The sequence below is a fragment of the Gossypium hirsutum genome, chromosome A11 (assembly GCF_007990345.1).
Source record: "Gossypium hirsutum isolate 1008001.06 chromosome A11, Gossypium_hirsutum_v2.1, whole genome shotgun sequence".
Classification (NCBI taxonomy): domain Eukaryota; kingdom Viridiplantae; phylum Streptophyta; class Magnoliopsida; order Malvales; family Malvaceae; genus Gossypium; species Gossypium hirsutum.
The window spans coordinates 19496678-19518560 of NC_053434.1; the positions used below are offsets into that span (position 1 = coordinate 19496678).

At 34.3% G+C, this 21883-nt stretch overlaps 2 protein-coding genes across 3 annotated transcripts; one reads left to right on the top strand and one right to left on the bottom strand.

Annotated features, from left to right (window-relative positions):
• Positions 1-1164: 1164 nt before the first annotated feature.
• Positions 1165-2109, top strand: LOC107923681 (uncharacterized). The gene has a single exon (XM_016853860.2). The coding sequence runs from the start codon at positions 1320-1322 to the stop codon at positions 1872-1874; it is 555 nt and encodes a 184-aa protein (XP_016709349.2). The 5' UTR covers positions 1165-1319; the 3' UTR covers positions 1875-2109.
• Positions 2110-14350: 12241 nt separating this feature from the next.
• Positions 14351-16882, bottom strand: LOC107923090 (pentatricopeptide repeat-containing protein At4g02750). 2 transcript variants are annotated; one of them, XM_016853302.2, is made up of 2 exons: positions 15094-16882; positions 14351-14937 (listed from the first exon to the last, which is right to left on the bottom strand). In XM_016853302.2, exons 1-2 carry the CDS (start codon positions 16739-16741, stop codon positions 14510-14512), a joined length of 2076 nt encoding a protein of 691 aa, XP_016708791.1. In that variant the 5' UTR covers positions 16742-16882; the 3' UTR covers positions 14351-14509. The 2 variants fall into 2 exon arrangements, with proteins under 2 accessions (XP_016708791.1, XP_040937239.1); XM_041081305.1 differs by having other exon boundaries at positions 14351-16849.
• Between the last annotated feature and the right edge of the window lie 5001 nt (positions 16883-21883).

Below are 21883 nucleotides of genomic sequence, written 5' to 3' on the forward strand. Positions count from 1 at the left end.
ACTAGGAATAAGAAAATCGATAGTATTAACTTAGGGTTAGTTCTAGTTCTAGTTTAATTTAATTAGTTTATCATTATTATCTTGCTTTGGAAATCACATTACTAATTCGTGACTTGAGTAAATTAAAAATTATTTTCAGTAATTGGTTTAATATTAGTTTTCTCCAAATAGTAATCCCTTGAGTAAGATTCTTGGAACACTTTCCAAATATTTTGTTGTAAACAAATTATATTACAACTTGACCTATTCACTTGTAGAAATTGCATTCAACTCTTATATTTTTATTTTTGCAATATTTACACGGTTGACGTTCGCACCTTAATTTTCTATTTTTCATTTTTTTTTATTTTTCCACCCTTCAATTTTTTATATTTTCAATTTCTTTTCACTCTACTAATCACACCTTAATTTTAATTTTTTATTAAAGAGTTGGATAAAGAAAATTGAAATAAAATTTTAAAATTTTTTCTAAAAAATTATTATAAAAACATATATTTCTACCACACGTTTAAAAAGATAAAAACGAAAACAAAAGACTATATTTAATTTATTATTTTTTCTATCACTTGTCTCCTAATATATTGTGATTAAAATTATGTGAACACTGACCAAAAAAATCTTATTTTTTTACAACACATCTTTGAAATGAAATTATTTATCTCTAATTTTCTTAAATAATAATTTTTAATTCAAACATTTTCGCACATTTTTCATTCATTTGTGTGCTTATTTATTTATTAGTCAACCTTTTCACTTCCATTGACCCAAAAAACCCTTTTCACCATCCTAAATGCGCGTGAATCATTGCTATCCTTTTTCGGGTTAAAATACTTTTCAGAAATTTCAAATTTAATCCCTATTAAAAATTTTTTAAAATTTTTTAGATTTTAAAATTCAAACCTAATTATTAAAATTATTATTATTATTTTTATGTAATATTTTGAAATAAAAAAATAATTAATAGTTTTGAAATTAAAAAAATAATGTTATAAGTAATTTGAATTTAATAAAAAAATTAATAATGTTAATAAGTTAACCTGAATTTTAATATCTGAAAACTAAAAGGATTAAAGTCTAGAAAATAAAAGTCCAGGGACTAAGTTTCCAATTTTGGGAATTATGGCCTGTTTTAACCTTTTCTTTTCCATAGAAACATCCAGATTTGGAACGACAAAACATGAAATGAAACTTCGGAGTTCATAATACAAAATCCGACGTTCAAACAAAGCACACAAGTTAATCACCAACAACAAACACAAAAAAACCAGACCAGACCTGACCATAGGATCCATCCACCAAACAAAATATTCCCAACAACCATGAAAAAGCTTTACAATAAAGACAAAGTGCACCCTTCTCCGCCATCACCAACCGTCCGCGACCACTTGTCTTTGCTCCCAGCCACGATTCTCAGCCTCGTCGCCGCCCTTTCTTTCCAAGACAAAGAAGTTCTAGCCTATCTCATCTCATGTTGCAACACCAACAGCAGCAGCGGCTTCTCCGCCGTAACCATGGTTTATGATAATAAGAAAGAGCATGATCCTAGGTTTGAGTGCAAATGTTTGAGGTGTTACATGTGTTTCTGGGGACGTTGGGACAAATCTCCAAACCGTGAACTGATACATGAGGTTATCGAGGCGTACGAGGAAGAGTTGTTGAAGAAACAAGCTAAGAAGAAGAAGAAGAAGAAAAAAGGTAGGAGAAAGAGAGTTGCAGTAGCTGAGAAAGGATCGGCTAAGGTGAATAAATATGTGAAAAAGAATTGCCAAATTGGTGATGATGAAATAATTAGGGAAGTCGAATCCGAAGAGGGTTCCATTAGGAAGATGGCTCGCTTCATTGGAGACAGTATTTGGGGAGTTTTGAGTTTGTAGAAACTAATGTGAGTTTTTGCATCAGCAAGATGTAATCCACCTTTTTCCCTTTTTTCTTTTCTGTTTGATTTTTATTTTTATTTTTCCAGGTGCTGAATCTGTTATAATCCATGAAACTTCTCTCTATTTTGTATCATACCTCTGCTTTTTCTTTATTTCTTCTGTTTTTTTTTTCTCTGGATGTACGAATAATTTTCATTGCATAAAAGAAAGATAAGAATGTGAAGATTTATTTTGTCCCAGAACTTTCAAATTTTGATTTCTGGTGAAGATTATTTTGAAATTTGAGAAAATTTAAGTAAAAATATTAGGTAAAAAAATGAATTTAAGTAAAAAAATTGTAGTCATTTAAAATATAAGTTGGGATTGAATTTGAACATTTATAGGTGTTTGTATTCTAATTTTATATTATTTATATATTATATTACTTTATTTTTATCTAAATTTTTAATAACATATGTAAACACTAAAAAAAATTAAGTTAATTATATATAAAATTTTAATAAATGAGATATATATAATTTATTAAATTTTAAATTAAAAATAATATAAATATATTTTTTAAAAAATTAAAATAATATGGATGAAGATAAAATAGATTTGAGTTAGTTTTTTATAAACATGGCTGAATTTATACAAAATTTTAAGTCTATATTTTAAGTTGATTGAGTTTAAACAAGCACAGAGTATATAAATAATACTATGCTTAAACCAACCCGAAATTAATCCGATCATTAAACACCTCATTAAGAATCAATTAAATTTGAATTTGAAACAAATCATACTCTTAAACTAAATATAAAACTCTTCTAATACTGATTTGCTCCATTTAAAAGACTCATACTTGATACCTTCTTAGAAAGATCAAACTTATTATTATTTGATAAAACTTATTATTATTCAACCAAGCAAAAATTAGTAAAAGGTTCTTTTATATTAATATTTATATAAAAATAATTAAAAATAAATAAAAAAAATTACTCATTGGTGAAATAGTGATTCACGTCTGGCGAAAACAGTATAATTACAGAACCATTGAATTAGTCGAATAATGAAAGATTTTATACAAAAAAGTAATAATAGTCCAAAAACCTTAAGCAAATTAGTATGTATTGGGACAAATAATAGTGTTTGTAATTTTGTAACCAATGTCGGCCTAAGATTAAAAACTTTACATTTGTGAAGCTGGAGTTAAGTTTGGTATAGCAATTTTGACTTTGTCTAGTTTGAAAGTTTCAAAGTCAATATTCTTTGGGCGTTGATCAACCAACATAAACAGGAACTTGCATTTTGGGACTGAAATTCTTCCTAGCACGTATGTATGTATTTCTCTGTTTGATTGCCAACCCTATTTCTCTTCCTTGTTGAAACGTAAGTCATTAAGTCGGGTCAAGTGAATTCAAGATTAATAATTATGTTGTTGATTAAGTCTTAATTCGGTTGGTATGAGCTTTGTTGTTAATACATGAGAACGTGAATTTGAATGCGTTAAAGCGTATTATCTTCCTATTTATAGGTTAAAGAGAGGGTTATAAATAATTATAGACACTATGTCAAAAAAGAACAGATGTAATCTAAACTTATAATGAGATTCTATATAAATTCATAAAAAAAACATAAAAGTGATTAGATAAACAACACAACACATTCTTTAAGATTGTCTTTGGATGATGTGTATGCAAGTTGCCTTCTTTGCCCATTCCCTAGCTTCTTTTGTTCGGAGCCTATTTTCTTGTGTTGATTTTATCATTACGAAGTCTTCGACTAAGATTTTGATATCGTTGAAAACAAGGGCGATTTTCTAATCTGTTCTTGATTTCGCTTCTTCAATATTACTCTATTTTTCTCCCTATTAATTAATCTAAATTTGTTGCTTCCTTATTCTCACATGAGAAGTAGGATAAGGCGTACAAGAATGATTCTAGCCTGAAATTGGGATTCAGCTTGTAATTTTTCACAAGCACTATCAAATTATTATTCTATCTTTGACAACAACTCCATTGGACCAATTCCTTTCTCTAACCTTGATAAGTGCTATGGGGAGGTTCCAAATAACACCTATATTTCTTGTAACTTTTGTTTCTGTTGAATGAGGATTGTTTACTAGAAAGTTTTTTTTTTAATTTTTATGGAGAGGAAGCGTTGCAAACAAGTGAACAGGCAGGGGCGAATCTAGGGGGCTGGCAGGGGCCCCGACCCCCCTAAAATGTAAAATTGCTATCAGACCCTTGAGATTTTTTAAAAATTTTAAATTAGTAAAAGTAAAATTGCACTTTGGCCTCCCTAAAATTATGAAAATTTAATTTAATCCTTTAAAAATTATAAAGATATAGACTATAAAAAATTAAAATTTTATCCGGCCCCCTACAAAATTGTTCTGGTTTTGCCCCTGATGGCAGGTGGTGATTGGTAATGTGAAGAAAGGGAAATATGACTGACGATAAGTTTAAGCAAAAAAAAAAAAAGTTGAGAGAATTTTAGAGTGAGCTTTGAGAGTCCGAATTCCAAAGTGCCAAAAGTTTTTTTTACTAATTGTGAAAGACCCCTATTTATAGTGTTTCAAGAATAGGAGTCATAAAGTTGATAATTAATGATAGTAATAATAGATATTTTTCAGTTAAAATTGCATTAACGGTTAAGAAGATATAATAGAAGGTTTTGTTAGTGATGGTGAATAGTGAAGAAGAAATCACTATATGTTTTAAAGGATGGAAAATCATTCAACGTTATAGGAAAATGTTAGAAGGAAAACTCTTAACTGCCTTCATATATTAATTCACCAAGCCAAGATCTCCAGAACATCCTAAAAGTGAAGATAACCCAAGAACTGTACCACATTTTGGGGTTACTTTCATTTCTTGTACTTTGGTGAAGTGGTACCATGTGAAATATATTTCATAGAACATCTTTTGAAATGCAAGATGATAGTTCTCATATGAGAGTTGTTCTTGAATAATGATTTTGACTTGTTCCAAATGTGAGTTTTCCTCAACAGAGTTGTTTTCAATGTATAGGTTGTTCTAAATAAGAGTTGTTCAATGGTGATACTTTTATTGACAAAGCTTGTTCTGAATAATGACTCTTTCAAAAAAACACAATTGTTCTAAATACAAGTTGTCCTCGATAGAGTTGTTTTCAATGTAAAGGTTGTTCTGAATAAGAGTTGTTCAGTGGTGATACTTTTATTTACAAAGCTTGTTCTGAATAATGACTCTTTCAAAAAAACACAATTGTTTTAAATACAAGTTGTTCCAAACAATGGTTGTTCTAAACATAGCTATTCATAAAATGTCATTATTCTAAACAAGAATTGTTTTGAACTTTAGCTGTTCTCAACAGGAGTTGTTCTCAAATAACAACTACACTAGATGACAATTGTTCTAACTACAACTCTATCCTGAACATAACTATTTTCGAAAAACATTTGTTCTAAACAACAACTATTTTAAACAAGAATTGTTGTTCAGAAGTAAATACGCTTGATAGCACAATTTCCTGAAATATAATATCATTTTATCTTAGTAGCCAAAATTAAATATCTACATTTATTATTTGTTCTCTACTTTCAAATATCAATCTTTCTTGGGGCGTTTTACCGAAAAAGGCCCTTTAAATAATATAATTATGGAAATGGGTCGTTTATTGCATTATTTACCAGATTAGGCCGTTCCCCACGAAAGCGCGTCCAAGTAAGCGCAATTTCGGAGTACGTGTTAACAAAATGCTTACCTGGGGGAACGCTTTGTCCAAATCAGCAGAAAACACGTCCTTGAGGGTGTGCTTTGCTGACATGGACAAAGCGCTCCCCCAGGGAAGTGTTTTGCCCTTTTTTTAGGGTTAGGGTTTTATTATTTAATTGATTTAAGGTTAGGATTTTTAGGGTTTAGGGTTAGGGTTTTTTAAGTTAAAAGTTTTTTTGGGTTTTAAGGTTTAAGGGTTTTAGGGAAAAATTAATTGAATTGGGGTATAAATTAACTATTAATTTTAAATACTAAATATTAAATTAGAGTTTAAGGTATTAGGGTTAATTGATTAAATTATAGATTGATTTAGGGTTTAGGGTTAATTGATTAAATATAAGGTTAATTGATACATAATGGTTTAAACATACTATTTTAATATTTTATTTCTTATAATATTTTAGTATAAAACCTTTAAATAACTCTTAACGTGTAAACAACAACTTGGTAATTCGAACACTTCAGCGTTTAGTTTTTTTCCCTTATCAATGGCTTAGATCATTTTATTTTTGATCACCGACTAAGTTTCTTTTACTTTGTAACAAGCTCATTTATGATTTTTTTAATTATTGATTTCCAATATACATACACGAAAAAAAATCTCAAATATAATATGATTGCAGCATATATACATACTGGCGCTATGCTAAGTTTAGGGTTTCGAGAAAAAATTAATTGAATTAGGATTTAAGGTTTTAAGGTTAATTCATTAAATTAACTATTAATTTTAAATATTAAATTAGAGTTTAGGGTATTAGGGTTAATTCATTAAATTAGGGATTAGGGTTTAGTTTTTTAAAATAAATTTGTGTTTAGGGTATTAGAAAAAACGCTTCAAGCAGGATGCACTGTCAGCAAAATTTTTGGAAAAAGCTCCTACGTGGACGCTCTTTTACTACAGTAGTTCGTAGAAAAATAATTCTGAGTAGACATTTCTGAACAAATAGTGTCGGAAACGCTTCAAGCAGGATACACTGTCAACAAAATTTCTGGAAAAAGCTCCCACGTGGACGCACTTTTGCTACAGTGGTTCGTAGAAAAATAATTCTGAGTAGACGTTTCTGAACAAATAATTTCGAAAACGCTTCAAGCAGGATGCACTGTTAGTAAAATTTTTGGAAAAAGCTTCGACGTGGACGCTCTTTTGCTACAGTAGTTCGAAAAAAAAATTAGGCTATAAATGAGCCAAATTTTATTCTCAGGTTACATAATTTACAACAAAAAAATTAAAGAGGCTAAGAAGAAAAGAAATTGAAGATGAGTGAACATATTAGTGCTGTTATTTACTATGATGGTGAGGTCTGTAACACCGATAACGGTGTTGTTTTTTTATCAAAGAACACAACAATACTGATTTTTAACTAGAACATAGATTTGATAGAACTTCGTAAAAGAATTAGGCGCAAAATCTTTGGAACGACACCAATGCAAGTTTTGTCTATTAAGTATCGATTTTGTGCTTCAGATGATCCTGTGACATATGACTCATTCGACAATAAAGGCGCTCGTAGCTTGGAGGCAATGGTGCAGACTCATCTCGCTAGTGGATCACCCTATCTTGAGTTATATGTACAATTTTATCGCCAAATGATGCATTTGCAGCTTCAACATTGACTGTTGGTCGAGAAAAATACACGACCACTGCCCGACACCCCGTTAGTGGGTGGAAAAACACGAAAGTACCCGTGTTTAGTAGCAGTATGGAATACCTAACCCCTGTACGACACTCTATTAGTGGATGGGACATGCACTTCAGTGGGTCAATGTTTGATGCTAGAAATACATACTGAGGAATGACATCAACTTCTAGTGGTTGGCAATCTACAACTGATTGGAGACGTTATGAAATGTCCATAATGAGGGATGATGTACTCCCTATGACGTCCACTGGTGAGGGGATCTTTTATGTTGCACATGATGATGGGTTAGATAGTGAGTCCGATGTGGATCCACCTCGAGAAGCCGGCCTCGATGGTGCAGAAGTTGTATTATTTTCTGAACTAGAGCTTGTTCAAACCATACCTGAAGATGTTGAAGGGGGTTCAAATGATGAAAAAGAAGATTCGCGATTCAGGGCGTACTCGCCTCTAGCCCACATGCAAAATGTCGATCTATCTCAAGATGATGCGTTGGAGTTTCCAGATCTACCACACAGAAGGCGTGACCGTACAAGTTCCTCATTGGATTCAGGTGAATTGGAAGTTGGTAAGGAGTTTTCCAATAAAGATAGTTTTCTTGGTGCATTAAAACAACATAGCATCATGAACTGGGTTAACTACAACGTGGTTAAATCTACATCCAATAAGTTTGAGGCCAAGTGTGCAGTGCAAGATGGTACATGTTCATGGAAAATCATGGCCTCGTTGAGGAAAAAGACAGGCTTGTGAGAGATAAAAAAGTACAAAGGTCCACATACATGTGCTGCCGGTACAATATCACTAATCGTTTAGAGTTTTTTAATGGTACTATTATTACGTACTGTTGCATTTTTTAACGTACTTCGTTGACAGGTGTTTCAGAAGATCATCCCAAGATGAATTCAGATATGTTAGCTACCTTAATACTACCGACGGTGAAGGTCAATCCCAGAAATTCAGTGCTGGTCTTACTCGTAGCCAGTTGAGGTACACGCCCTCTTACTGCAAGGCTTGGGTAGCTCAGCAGAAGGCGTTGGAAAAGATTCATAGTAGGTGGGATGCTTCATATAATAAAGTGTGACAGTGGTGTCAGGTGCTGGAGAGATATGTCTCAGGTTGCGTAACAGACCTTGAAACGGAACCTGCATACTACAACGACTGATTGCTCCGTGGATACCAAGTGTTTAAGTGTCTGTTCTGGACATTTAAGCAATGCCAAGACACATTTTTATATTGCAAGCCATTGGTACAAATTGACGGTACCTTTATGTACGGTAGATATACCCATCGGCTATTGCTAGCTGTGACACAGGATGACAGTGGAAGAATCCTTTCATTTGCGTTTGCAATAACACCGGGGGAGTCAGCTGATGACTGGGAGTTCTTTCTTTATAGTTTAAGGAGGCATGTCTGCCCCCAACCTAATATCTGCGTCATATCGGATCAGGGCACCAAAATACTACCTGCAATTGAGCGACAAGGAAGCCTATGGCATCGCACACACCATCGGTATTGCCTAAGGCATGTTGCGTCCAACTATTACGGGTAATTTCGATTTACAAGTGAAAAATAACAAGTGACCAACATGGGTATTTAATATCTATTCATGTAATTTTGTTTGTAATATTGAATTTATTTTAAATGGAAAAGTGGTATGTAATTTTCGTTATCAACTTATATTGGTAGGATATGAGATAAGTAAGGACTGTTTTTATGAGATGTTGACGGTTTTGTATTCAATTAACGAAGAAGGCGCAAACTACCTCTATAACATACCTTTCGAACAGTAGGCACAAGCATACGACGGCGGCCTCTGATGTGGTCATATGACCTCAAACCTAGCTGAATGCATAAATTATATTCTAAAAGGAACACGTCATTTGCCGATAACATCGGTTGTTCGAGAGATATATTTTCGTTTAGCGGCACTATTTTCGAAGTGAGCAGTGAGTTATAAAGGCCAAATGTAAGGAGGCTGTGTATGGTGCGCAAAGGTATTGCAAGAAATTAAGAAAGGTAAGGCACGGGTGAACACCATGCACACAGTCTGTCACGATCGAGACAACCTATGGTTTCGTGTGACGAAGTTTGACATGTCGCACGAAGGTATTATTGGTGGGCAATATCGTGTACACTTGAGAAATAGGATTTGCGACTGTGGGAGGTTTGACGCATTTCGTTATCCATGCGCTCATGTAATTGCAGCTTGTCAGAATCTCTGTCTAGATCCCATGAGCTACATCGACGAAGTGTATAAACTAGAAACCATGTACAACATGTAGAGATACGTATTCCCATCTATCCCAGATGAACGTAACTGACCGCCTGTATCGCTTGCTCCGTTTAAGCTGTTACCGGATAGAGAATTACGTCGCAAATTAAAATGTCGACCTTTCTCGACTAGAATACCTACTAATATGGATATCCAAGAAATAACCAATCATCAGAAGTTGTGCGGATGGTGTAGAAACCCAGGCCATACAAGTAGATCATGTCCAAATCGAAATAGTTGATAGTTGTCGTAAAAAAATATGTTGTATTATTTATATTTTATTAAATGAAACTATGTTGTATTACAATTGTCTTATTCAAAAGAACTTTTATTTTTATTAAATGAAACAATATAAAAAAATTTGTACAAATATATTAAAAAAATCAATATCCGTGGCGGTCGGAATCAGTGCCACATGGGAGTCGTCGACGGGTCCGTGCTGGATTCCTCCTTCGATCAGCTTCTGGCGGGGGTTGTGGTTTCTCCGGCAGGGGATCTGGTTGTGGGTGTTGGGAGGGTGACCTACATTAATAGAATAATAATTGCAGCGGTGTTTGCATCACCTATGACGGAGGTGTTTGAATCCCGTAAGGTGATGGGGATTGGTAGAAAGAAGAGCTCCCCGATGGCGCCTAGTGCGATCCCTCATGCGACAGCAGCCTATAGATCGGAGGTTGACTCGGAGTAATCAGGAACGAAAATGAACCAGACCATAGATTCCAACCTGCCATAGGACTAGGAAAAGAAAACATATAAGGGTTAGGATACATATAAGGGCTAGGATACGCACCTGACATAATCTGAAAAGGTTGTGATGTGGGTGTCGTCGGTTGAACTGTTGGGCCTGATGATTGTGTGGGCACTGTTGATGGGCCTGTATTGTTGTCCCTTCTTTTTGGATTTAAAGGGCCCCGTCGTTTCCTTTGGGCACGAATCTGTCGTTGCCTCTCCTCTTCCGACAATAAATATGGCTTGCCATGGATCCTAAACCATGGCATGTATTCCGGTACGCACGCTAACTCTGAAACGATGATCGGTTCCCGAATAGGTATATAATCATATCGATTTTCCTACATTTCAATATAGCGTGACCAGAATCTCGGCCAATCCGTATGCAGTTGTCGTAAGTCGATTTTGTGCTTATCATCAAACACCTCGGGTTCCACAGGAATTGGTTGTCGGAATCCAAATTACCGTAATACTCTATCTAACTAGTGCATCTCCACGGTAGCATAGTTCACCAATAGGACCTTCACATGCCAAACGTTTGGATTTTGAAGGAATTCATCTGGAATTACTGCCCGAATTGCTAGATCCTCCTATGATGTCCATTGAAACTATATGAACATGATAAAAATATTACTTATATACATAATACATAATACTAAATACTAAATACGAAACGACTATTTTATTATGTATATATATTTTATTTAATACTTACTTCTGCTTCCGATCGTTGGTCTAATAGAAGCCGTATATCTTCGAGAGAGGTAGATATTCTGACATAACTTGCCGAATGGTTCCACCTAATTAAATAAATTTTTAGCATACAATTATATTCTAAATCTACGTAATAATTGTAAAATCTAATATAAAACTTACCTCGTTATGAGTGGAAATGTATATGGGTGGTACACTCGAGGACGTAAAAATGGAAAGCGAAATCGTGCCCATGATTGCAGTAGTGATAGGCAACCTCCTATTTTGGCTTTCTTCGGTCGCGTCGCCCTACACATTTCCTTGTACAATGTTGCCAACACGGCAGACCCCCAACTCAATCCGCTGGCTGCTCTAAATCTACGAGTTTCAGCAACCATCTCAGATGTACGAGGTTTCGTGACAAGTCCGGCATCAAATAACTTTCAATCATCTCAAGAATATATGCTCGAGCATATCGTATTCTTTCGAGTTCAATCGAATCATTATCCGGCTCCGAAAATGTGTCTCGTAACCATCCCATCTCGATCCGACCTCTGTTAATATTATCCGCTATAGCACCCAAAAGCTCGTAGCATACGGCTCCCCAATCAGTAGATGATACGGACCTGGTGACTGCGTACCCATCCACCAGCAATCCCAATTGCAAATGCACGTCTTCCAGAGTGATAGTACACTCTCTGCATGGAAGATGAAAAGTGTGTGTCTCGGGTCTCCACCTCTCTATCAATGCACTGATTAGTTTCGGGTCTAACTTGCACCCCCGGCCTATTGTGGCCACGTGCCAAAATTCCGCTTCCCACAAGTAATTCTCGATCAACGGTGATGGAGGACCAAACATATTACGGATGTAGCATTGCAACACCCGATCTACAGACTATTATAAAAATTTATAAAACAAAAATTAATTAAAATTGCATAAATTAATTAATGCAAATATCATAAACGAAAAAAAACCAAGCAGTATTGAAATTGTAATTATAATTGCATAAATGAATAAAATATCAAATAGTATTGCAAATTTAATTAAATTTGCATAAATTAAAAAAATATCGAATAGTATTGAAAATTTAAAATTATCACTTACCATTGTCATTTGATCAACAGAGATGTGCTTATTATCGAGACGGATTAAATCTCTGGCCATTGCTAACATGATCGGATTTTTTTAATTTAAAAAAATTAAATTCAAAAAAAAATTAAACAAAGAATTTTGATAAAAATTTGATAGAATTTGGAGAAAATTTCAATGAAATTTGATAGATTTTTGAAGGGAATATTGAAAGAATGTTGAGAATTATGAGAGAATTGTGTGAAAAATAATAAAGGGAAAGGAATTTTGAGATAGAAATTATGAGAGATTTGTGTGAAAAATGATTTTGGGGGGGTTTTTATAGTTTTTTTTTTGGACCTTTGGAAGCCAACGGTAAAAAATTTGACCGTTACACGGGCAAAACGCTCCCCTGGGGGAGCGCTTTGTCCACGTCAGCAAAGCGTGCCCTCAAGGACACGCTTTTTGTTGACCTGGACAAAGCGCTCCCCAGGGGAGCGTTTTGCTGACGTGGGCACTAAATCGTGTTTACGTGGACACGTTTTCGTAGGAAACAGCCTAATTCAGTAAATAATACAATAAATGGCTCATTTCCGTAATTATATTATTTAAAGGGCCTTTTTGGGTAAAACGCCTATCTTTCTTGTCCCTTATTTCCTTAAGGGAGCTATAAAGGCTTCTCAATCCAAGTGTTTTATGTGGATTGGGACTAATATGTTCCTCATTTTTGTTTTCCAAATTCTCTACAAAGTAAAGAGAGAATAGAAACTTTTTACCTTTGTAATCTTTAGATTCTTTCTTTGCCACCATTAAAAGATTAAGTTAAAGATTGGCTCCAGATTAAATGATTGAATTTTTATAGATAAAGATTCCTCAAATCATATGTATCTTGCAAATTCACATTTCCCAAAAAGACATTTCATGAACTCAAACTCCTTCCCACTAAAAGGGCACATTGTTGTCACATTGATAGATCTCCTTGTCAATTCCTCCTTGGATACTTTTGTGGCACACTTTCCACAAAAATATAATTAGTTTAAAATGAGAGTTTTAGCTTTCAAAAGTTCATCTCAACGGATCATTGAATTATTTTTATTTTAGTTAAGATTCCAAAAAAAAAATAAAAAACGGTAATCAAACTTAAATGAGAAGTATACCATTAGTGTCAAATTTCCAAATAATTTTATCCTTGCATCCCAACAGAGAAAAGGATCAACTTGTAGACTCATCCCCAAATTTGAGCCAACTTCACTTTTGTTCGTCTCCAAATTTGTGTCTTTTTCCAGCAGACATATCAGTCCCACTTAGCATACCTTTCCAGATCCATGAATTTGTGGGCTTTTTCACAACATATTGAAAATAATTGTTTTTATGGCATTTTGCCTTAAACACTGATGCAGTAATTGCCCCTTTTATCAATTAATCTTCATGCTTGTTTTGCCAGAAATGCTTCATTCATCACTGCTATTCTTTCAATGCTATAAATGATATGATATCATTTAAAACTCCTTTCAGACCACAACTTTTAAAATAGTCTTATAAATCACATTACAAAAGCTAAAGCTAATTGATCGACTGCCTTAGTTTGCATAGCTCCTTTTGGTATGAGGGCAATATTTTTCTTGTTGAGCTTCTTTAACAAGTGTTCCAACTCTAGAAATGTTCTTTAACAAGTGTTCCAACTCTAGAAATGTCATTGTGGCTTCAGTAGTTAAAGGCTCACAATGTCCCAGAAAGCTTGGTAAAATATAACAAGTTTTCAATCAATATCTTGTGCATTTTAGAGTGCTTGTCTACAACTTTGCCTGTCTCACCTCGTCTGCCAAAAAGGTTTTATTTTGCATCTCCAAATGTTGTTTTGAGAATCTTGGGAGACAAAAATAATTTGATTTTTTGCTTTGATATCTTCTGCATTGTTAGAATCCCTTTTGCAATAAATATCTAGGAAATGTTCAAGAAAACTTGTTTGAATTGAAATATTAACATTTTTGTAGAATTTTACATAAATACTTTACTACGTAAATTTATTCATTCATTGGTTCGGTAACCTTCTTCACTTGAAAATACATTTTAAATAATAAAGAAACATTTAAATTTTATTATTATTATTAAAATTATAGTTATAAACATTTTTATTTCTTTATTATTATTTTGAAAAGTTAATAAACTTTTGAGCTAGTTCGACCCATACTTTACTTATATACATTTTTTTTAATATTTTTCAAGATCATTTTATAATTCATATTCGGGATTTGTGATTGTCCCTCTCAATAATGCCATCTCTAAGATTTGAACTTGCATTCTCTCATGGGAATGCAATGTTATGCATAATAAAGTAAAATCTAATCAATGACAATAATTAGCCATTACCATACCATGAACAGATATTGAAGAATACCAAAATGTTTGTATTAGCTTATACATAGAACACTAACAGAAGGAAAAAGAATTTACCTATAATAATAATAAATTGAGAAGCCATTCTTCATAAATTATCAAGCAGAGACGATTAAGTTAGAAACGCAATCTAGGTTACTTATCTGTGAGGTTAAAGTTTTTAAGTTGCTGTAAACCTCTGCAGTCTCCGGCTGCATTGGCATATTGGACTGGAAGCAATGTAACTGATGTCTAACTTCAATCCAGCTGCACCCTGGTTGCTTCTCCGCTTCAGTGTATTTCATTGATAGCCTTGTGTTTTCGACCTCATCCCAACTACCAGCATCAGCTTGCATGTTTGCCAACAACACAAAGTTTGATGTTTTACGAGGTTCAAATTCTGAAAGCTGCTCTGCAGCAATCTTACCAAGCTTCAAATTCCCACGAGCCTTGCAAGCAACCAACAATGCACCCCATATTCCGGCATTTGCCCTGATCTTCAATCCCCTCACCACTTCAAAGGCTTCAGATAACATCCCAGCACGGCCTAACATATCAACAATGCAAGCATAATGTTCAACCAAAGGTTCCATAGAGTAAATTTCCGTCATGTGTTTAAACAATTTTAAGCCCTGGTCAACAAGGCCAATGTGACTACAACCAGATAAAACCCCAATGAAGGTGACATGATCGGGTTGCACACCTTTTGACACCATTTGTTGGAAGAGTTGAACGGCTTGTTTTCCATAGCCATTTAACGCATACCCAGTAATCAGAGAATTCCAAGAAATAACATCAACTTCATCAAGATCATCGAATATGAGTTGAGCACACAAGATGCATCCACATTTAGCATACATGGTGATCAACGCATTCCCTACAAACAGATCATTTAAATGACCACTCTTCAAAACCTTATTGTGCATCTGCTTTCCAACTTGCGAAGCTGCGAGATTGGCACATGCACTTAGACTACATGCAAAAGTTGAATGATCAGGTGTTAGTCCTTCATGAGCCATCAGTTTGAAACTAGTCAATGCATCCATTGATAAGCCATTCTGCAAGAAACCTGTTATCAATGAATTCCAAGAGACTACATTCTTTATCTTCATTCCATTGAATATCTTAACCGCTTCTTCCATTTCTCTGATTTGAGCATAACCAATGATCATGGTGTTCCAAGTGACTAAATCTTTATCTTTCATCTCCTTGAATAGATTGAGAGCCTTATCCATTCTTCCCATCTGTGAATACCCTGCAATCATTGTGTTCCAACAAACAACATCTCTAGCAGCTATCTCATTAAAAACCTGACAAGCTTCATCCATTCTTTTATTCTTAATGTATCCAGAAAGCATTGCAGTTTGCGCTGCAATATCCTTGTAAGGCATTTGATTCAGTAATTCCCTTGCCTTATCAAGCTGGCCAACATGAACATAACCATCAATCATTGTGGTCCATGAAAACGAATCCCTGTTTGGCATGTCACTGAACAACCTGGCAGCCTCCTCAATTTGGTAATCCTTCACATAAGCACTAATCATAGCATTCCAAGAAACAACATTCTTATTCTGCATCTGATCAAATAATCTCCTTGCCTCCAATATCTTACCACTTCGTGCAAGCCCACATAACATTGTAACCCAAGAAACAACATTCGGATGGGGAGTCTTCTCAAAATACTCCCAAGCAGAATCCAAATCACCAACCTCAATAAACCCATCGACCATCAAATTCCATGAAACAACATCCCTTAGCGCCATTCCTTCAAAAAACTCCCTCCCCAAACGCATTTCGCCATTCCGGGTATAACAGGATAACATCAAATTCCACGAAACAACAACCCTAAGTGGCATTTCGTCGAACAATCTCCTAGCTTCAACAATCCTTCCTTTCTCACCATACCCTCGAATCATAACGTTCCAAAAAGCCACATCACGCTTGTGAGGAAATAAGTCAAACAGTTCTCTAGCCTTTTCAAGCTCCCCTTTACGTGTAAAATAAGATATCATCAGAGTCCAAGAGAATCTGTCTCTTTTAGGCATTTTAACGAACAGTCGATAAGCTTCATCAATTCTATCGGAGTGTAAATACCCTGCAATCATTGTGTTCCAAGAAACTAGGTTTCTACGGGGCATGTTGTCGAACAGGTGACGTGCATCGTTGATTTTGCCGTTTTTATTGAAGGCAGAAATCATGGAGTTGTATGTTACAGTGTTCTTACGGGTCATTTCGGAGAAAAGTTTGACGGCTTCATGGATTTGACCAGATTTTCCCAACTGGGTAATCTGGGTGTTTTGCTTGAAGATATGATTGGTGTGTTCACCGATTACTTTCAAGTTTTGTTTCATCTTTCCATTGCTAAAATTCACTTCTGGGTTAGCCTCATTAGAGAGGCTTTCGTAGTACCTTCAATTTGTTCATATTGGATTTTAATATTTCTTCAAAACAAAAGTATTGACATAAAAAATTATCAATAATACAATAATTTTAACTGGATTTCTTTTTCCAAAACAAAACAAACCTTTAATTATTTGGTGAAATTTTTAGACCCATTTGGACTGGGCAAACACATGTAATTTTTTTTTATCTTACTTTTGGAATAAAAAAAATTATACCAAATTCTGACATTTTCATTAAAATGATCTTAAAATTTTAATAAATTACGAAAATGATTCACTTATGTAAATGACCTTAAATGAATAGTAAAAGTTGACATTGCTAAAGAGAATAACGCTACTAACATGGCACGTCAACAATTAAGATTAAAAAATTAATTTTTTTGGTAGAGTCATAAAGAACGACATTACTTATATAAATACCAGGGAAATATTGGTATTTCTAAATAATTAGGGGGCCAAAAAATAAATAATGGTGATGAAGTTATAGAGAATGGTGCCACCACTTTATTGTGTCAAGGTTATTTATTTATTTAGTTTTTTTTAATTTAAAAATATTATTTTATTTGGTGAAGTCATATAGAACGGCGTTATTAGTATCAGAATTTTTTATAATTTTAAAAAATGTTATTATATTTGATGAAGCTATATAGAATGGTGTTACCAGTGTCAAGATTTTTTTTAGTCTTTTTAGTGAAATTATTATTTTATTTTGGTGGAGCCATTCTTTTTGGCATGACCACATTAGTGGTGCTATATATATAAATCTTGTTAACATTCTTGTAACAATTGAACTAGAAAAGAAGAAAAGAAAAAAAATTATTGTGTTTAGTAGGAGAGCTCAGAAATTATGGTGAAGATGAATAACTCGGTGTTTTACGTTCTTTTTTATGGTAAAATTGTAGAAGGTGAGGTTGGTTATGTAATTTAAGGTCAACAGAAAGTTGGATTACGAATCAATAAAACTATGAAGCTGGAAGAAATGAAAAGAAAGATCTATGTGAAAATAGCTATCTGTTGTGGAAGGATGATGTCCAGACTATTTTACAAGTTTCCAATCTCTACAGATCCATTGAAATTTTATGAGATACAACTATTAGATGATAATGACTTGGACACTATGATAGAAATATGGTGGTTGGCCGAGAATGAGAACCTCCAACTAGTTGAATTATTTTTTGAGTTAGCCGGCTTAGAGCCCATTGAGAATGTCATCCAATAAGCCAACATTGTGGGTTTGACTTTGATCTTAATGTTAGATTGCGGAGGGACATTGATAGCAAGATAAATTCGTATTTTTAAAATATTTATTTTTTTCTAATTATCAAATAAAATGCTATTAAATTTGAATTTTTCTTATTAGGAATGAAGTTGATGTGTCGAATTCAAACTCTTACAAAAAAAGGAGCTAAATTGGAACAAAAAGTAAAGAGGAGTGCTTGATTGAAAGATTGAAGGATTTTTGATATTGTTACAATTCTGTAATTAGTTTAAATTCTAGTTTAAATTTGATCTTTAAATTTTAAATTATTTAGTGATAATATTTAGGATTATTTAGTGATAATATTTAGGAAAAATCTAGCTAAATTTTAGCACTAAAAGTGTGTATAAATACCTAGTGGCTACAAACATTGAACACACACTTGGCCTTTGGCATTTAATAAATTCTTTATTTTTTTCATTACCTCCGATAGTGCTATATTTTGCCATTTCAATTTTTTTCTTTTAAATTCAATGGTTTAATTGCCTTCCAAGGCCTTTCCCCTTTCCATCATCCACAATTCTACAAATTTATTTTCAAAGTATGATTTTTTCCAAGATTAGCTAAACCCTTTTTAGCTTTAGCCCAGAAATTGCTCTAATAAAATAATCGTGAGATACTAGCCAGCTAAAAAAATCTCTCAACGCAGTATTTTCTATCTCTCCGTTATATGAGATAGTACAAATTCGTCTTTTAAAGTTGTTTCAGCTTCGATTCAAAAAGTGCATGTTGGGTTGAGTTGTTTGGCGTACAGTTGGGAAGACGAATCAGCCGTGTTGTGTTCGAATTCCCGCGAACAAATTGGTGTGTCTAGGTGGGAAAAGCCAATTGGATTCCGTCAAGGGAGATAGAGATCGGATTTAAACGACCCATGCGGTTGAGACCGTTGATTCTAGTTGGGTTTTTCAGATCGCAAGGCTATCGAAATCTTCAATTGCAAACACGTGTATCGTAGTTAGAAATTTGGCAAGAGTCAGTTTGCAAGTAGTACCGGGATTGACTACATAAGGAAAAGTTGGTGATCAGAACGTTCTTGGTCTTTATAGCTAGCTTATTGCTTGAAGGGAAAATCTATTTTAAAGATCAATTCAAGATTGGAGTACACCAAGGCTAAGGCTAAGCTTAAAAAATATTTTATTTATCCATTTATTTTATTTTCTTAAATTTATTTATTTTTTTCATTTTTGAATTTGTTTTATTTTATTTTTCGCATTTTCTTCTTTATTTATCTTAACCAATTTAAATTGCCCATTTTTATTTTTATCTTCAACATTTCTATACATAGGTCTTGGGCACGACTACGATCGCAACATTGATTCTAGTCACGAAAAAAGGCAAAATTAGATAGCCGGTCCCTGTGGATTTGACCCTACTGCTCTGTACAGCTAATTACTATTATTTTATCATAGGAATTTATATTTGGTGGTTTCGACGCCTATCAAATTTTAGCGTCATTGCCGGGGATTGGTGAAAATTTCTAATTTTTGTTTGTTTACTTTATGACCAGGTCAGAATTGGGGACTCTTAACATTTGAACTGGAAATAGAAAAGTTGGCTCGAACACTTCGAAGAGAAGCTATTCGGCGCGGTAAACAACCACAACCCGACTTTGAAGAAGGATCTTACACCGAAGATATTTACTTATCCGAAGATTCAGACGAAATGGTAGATCGAACTATACGCCAACTTGCAGTTGTACCAGATGAACAACAACTACTATGCATAACTTATCTAGCGGGTGAAACACTATTCGAGTTAAAGTCTGGATTGATACGTTTATTGCCTACTTTTCGCTGTTTGAAAAATGAAAACCCTCATACTCACCTGAAAGAGTTCCACATGGTTTGTCTAAGCATGAAACCAGAAAGAGTGACTGAGGATCAAATAAAACTATGAGCTTTTCCTTTTTCATTAGCCGAATCTGCTAGAGAATGGATGTTTTATTTACCTTCGAGATCTGTTAATCCTTGGACTGATATGTTTCGATTGTTTCTTGACAGGTTTTTCACAGCAGCTCGAGTAGCCGAATTAAGGAGGAGTACAGTCGAAATACAACAAAAAGAAGCAGAATTACTCTACGAATATTAGGAGCGATACAAAAAGTTGTGCACAAGTTTCCCACAACATGGCTTGTCTGAACAGTCGCTCTTACAATATTTCTACGAGGGGTTACTCCTAATGAAAATTAAGATGATTGATGCTGCCAGTGGAGGGGCTCTTGTGAACATGACTCCCCAAAGAGCTAGGGAATTAATTTCGACTATGGTTGCAAATTCTCAACAGTATCGCCACCTATGGAACCTATAAGAAGGGTTCATAGGCTAAGTACTCATTCTATATTAAATAAGATTGATTAACTTACTAATGTAGTTAAAAATATGCTTGCAGCACGGACAAACGTAACTCGGTTGTGTGGGATTTGTGCTAAACTTGATCATCCTACTGACTCGTGCTCGATTTTACTTGAGGACACAACTACACAACTAAACACTGTTGGGAACTTTCCAAGACCACCTCAAAGGCGTTATGATCCATATTCAAGCACGTACAATGTAGGGTGGAGGGATCACCCAAACCTGAGCTATGTGTCGAACCCTCAATACAATCAACCATATCAACTAAGACCACCTCCGCCTCAACAGTATCAATCTCCAAAGTTAGCTCTCGAAGCCATAGTAGAGAGGGTTAGCACTGAAAAGTTCCAACAAAAGACTGAAGCACATTTCCAAGAACTAGATCAGCAAATAAGCAAGCTAGCAGTTACAATTAGTCGTTTGGAGAACCAAGGAAAATTGTCATATCAAATCGAGCCAAACCCACGTCAAAATGCAAGTGCTGTGACCATAAAAGATGGAATAGAGTCAGAACTAGTGCCTGGCACGAGCCGATACCTCATAAACCATTTGTTATACCTCACCTATACTCTGGAAGGCTCGCCCAAGTTAAAAAGGAATGAGAGGAAAAATAAATCCTTGAGACATTTCGAAAGTAGAAATAAATATTCCTTTACTTGATACAATTAAACAGGTTCCACGTTATGCAAAATTTTCGAAAGAACTATGTACCGGAAAAAAGAAGCTCCAAGGAAATGAATGGTGAATGTGGAAAAAAATGTTTCTACAGTGCTATAAAGGAAAAATCCCGCATAAGTGTAAGGACTAATGTATGTTTTCTATATCTTGCAAAATAGGTAATATTAACATAAAGAAAGTCATGTGTGATTTGGGAACATCTATTAATGTAATGCCTTTATCTATTTTTAAATTGTTAAACATGGGTCCTTTGAAAGAAACATGGGTGATTATTCAATTGGCAGATAGGTCATGCGTACATCCAAAAGGGGTGCTGGAAGATGTCCTCATAAAGGTAAATGATATAATTTTTCCTACAGACTATTACATCATCGGTATGGAGAACGACTACTTAAAAAATGCTTTTGATATTTTACTCGGGAGACCATTCCTAAGTATTGCACGTACAAAGATTGATGTTCGAAATAGAACCCTCACTATGAAATTCGATAGTGAGGTGGAAAAATTTAACGTTTATGAGGCAGTGGGCCAACCTAGTACAATGTCAAATATTTCTAATGTTGATGTTATTGAACCACTAAGAAATTTCATTTTGAGTATGATGAGGAGGATGGGTTACAAATTGTGTTTTGTAAGAATTTAAACCTCAATACAATGGATAAACTAGAGGAATTAATGACATTCAAAGAACCAATTCGTGAAACTGTCATTTTTATGGAGGCACCACAATTTCCTAAAAGTCAAGATAAAGAATTTGAATTGTCTCATTCAAACTAAACTTTTTCCTTCCATTTCGCAGGC

Excerpts from the sequence above, each read along its gene's own strand:
- LOC107923090 (XM_041081305.1), bottom strand. The coding sequence starts at position 16,741 with ATGAAACAAAACTTGAAAGTAATCGGTGAACACACCAATCATATCTTC.
- LOC107923681 (XM_016853860.2), top strand. The coding sequence starts at position 1,320 with ATGAAAAAGCTTTACAATAAAGACAAAGTGCACCCTTCTCCGCCATCA.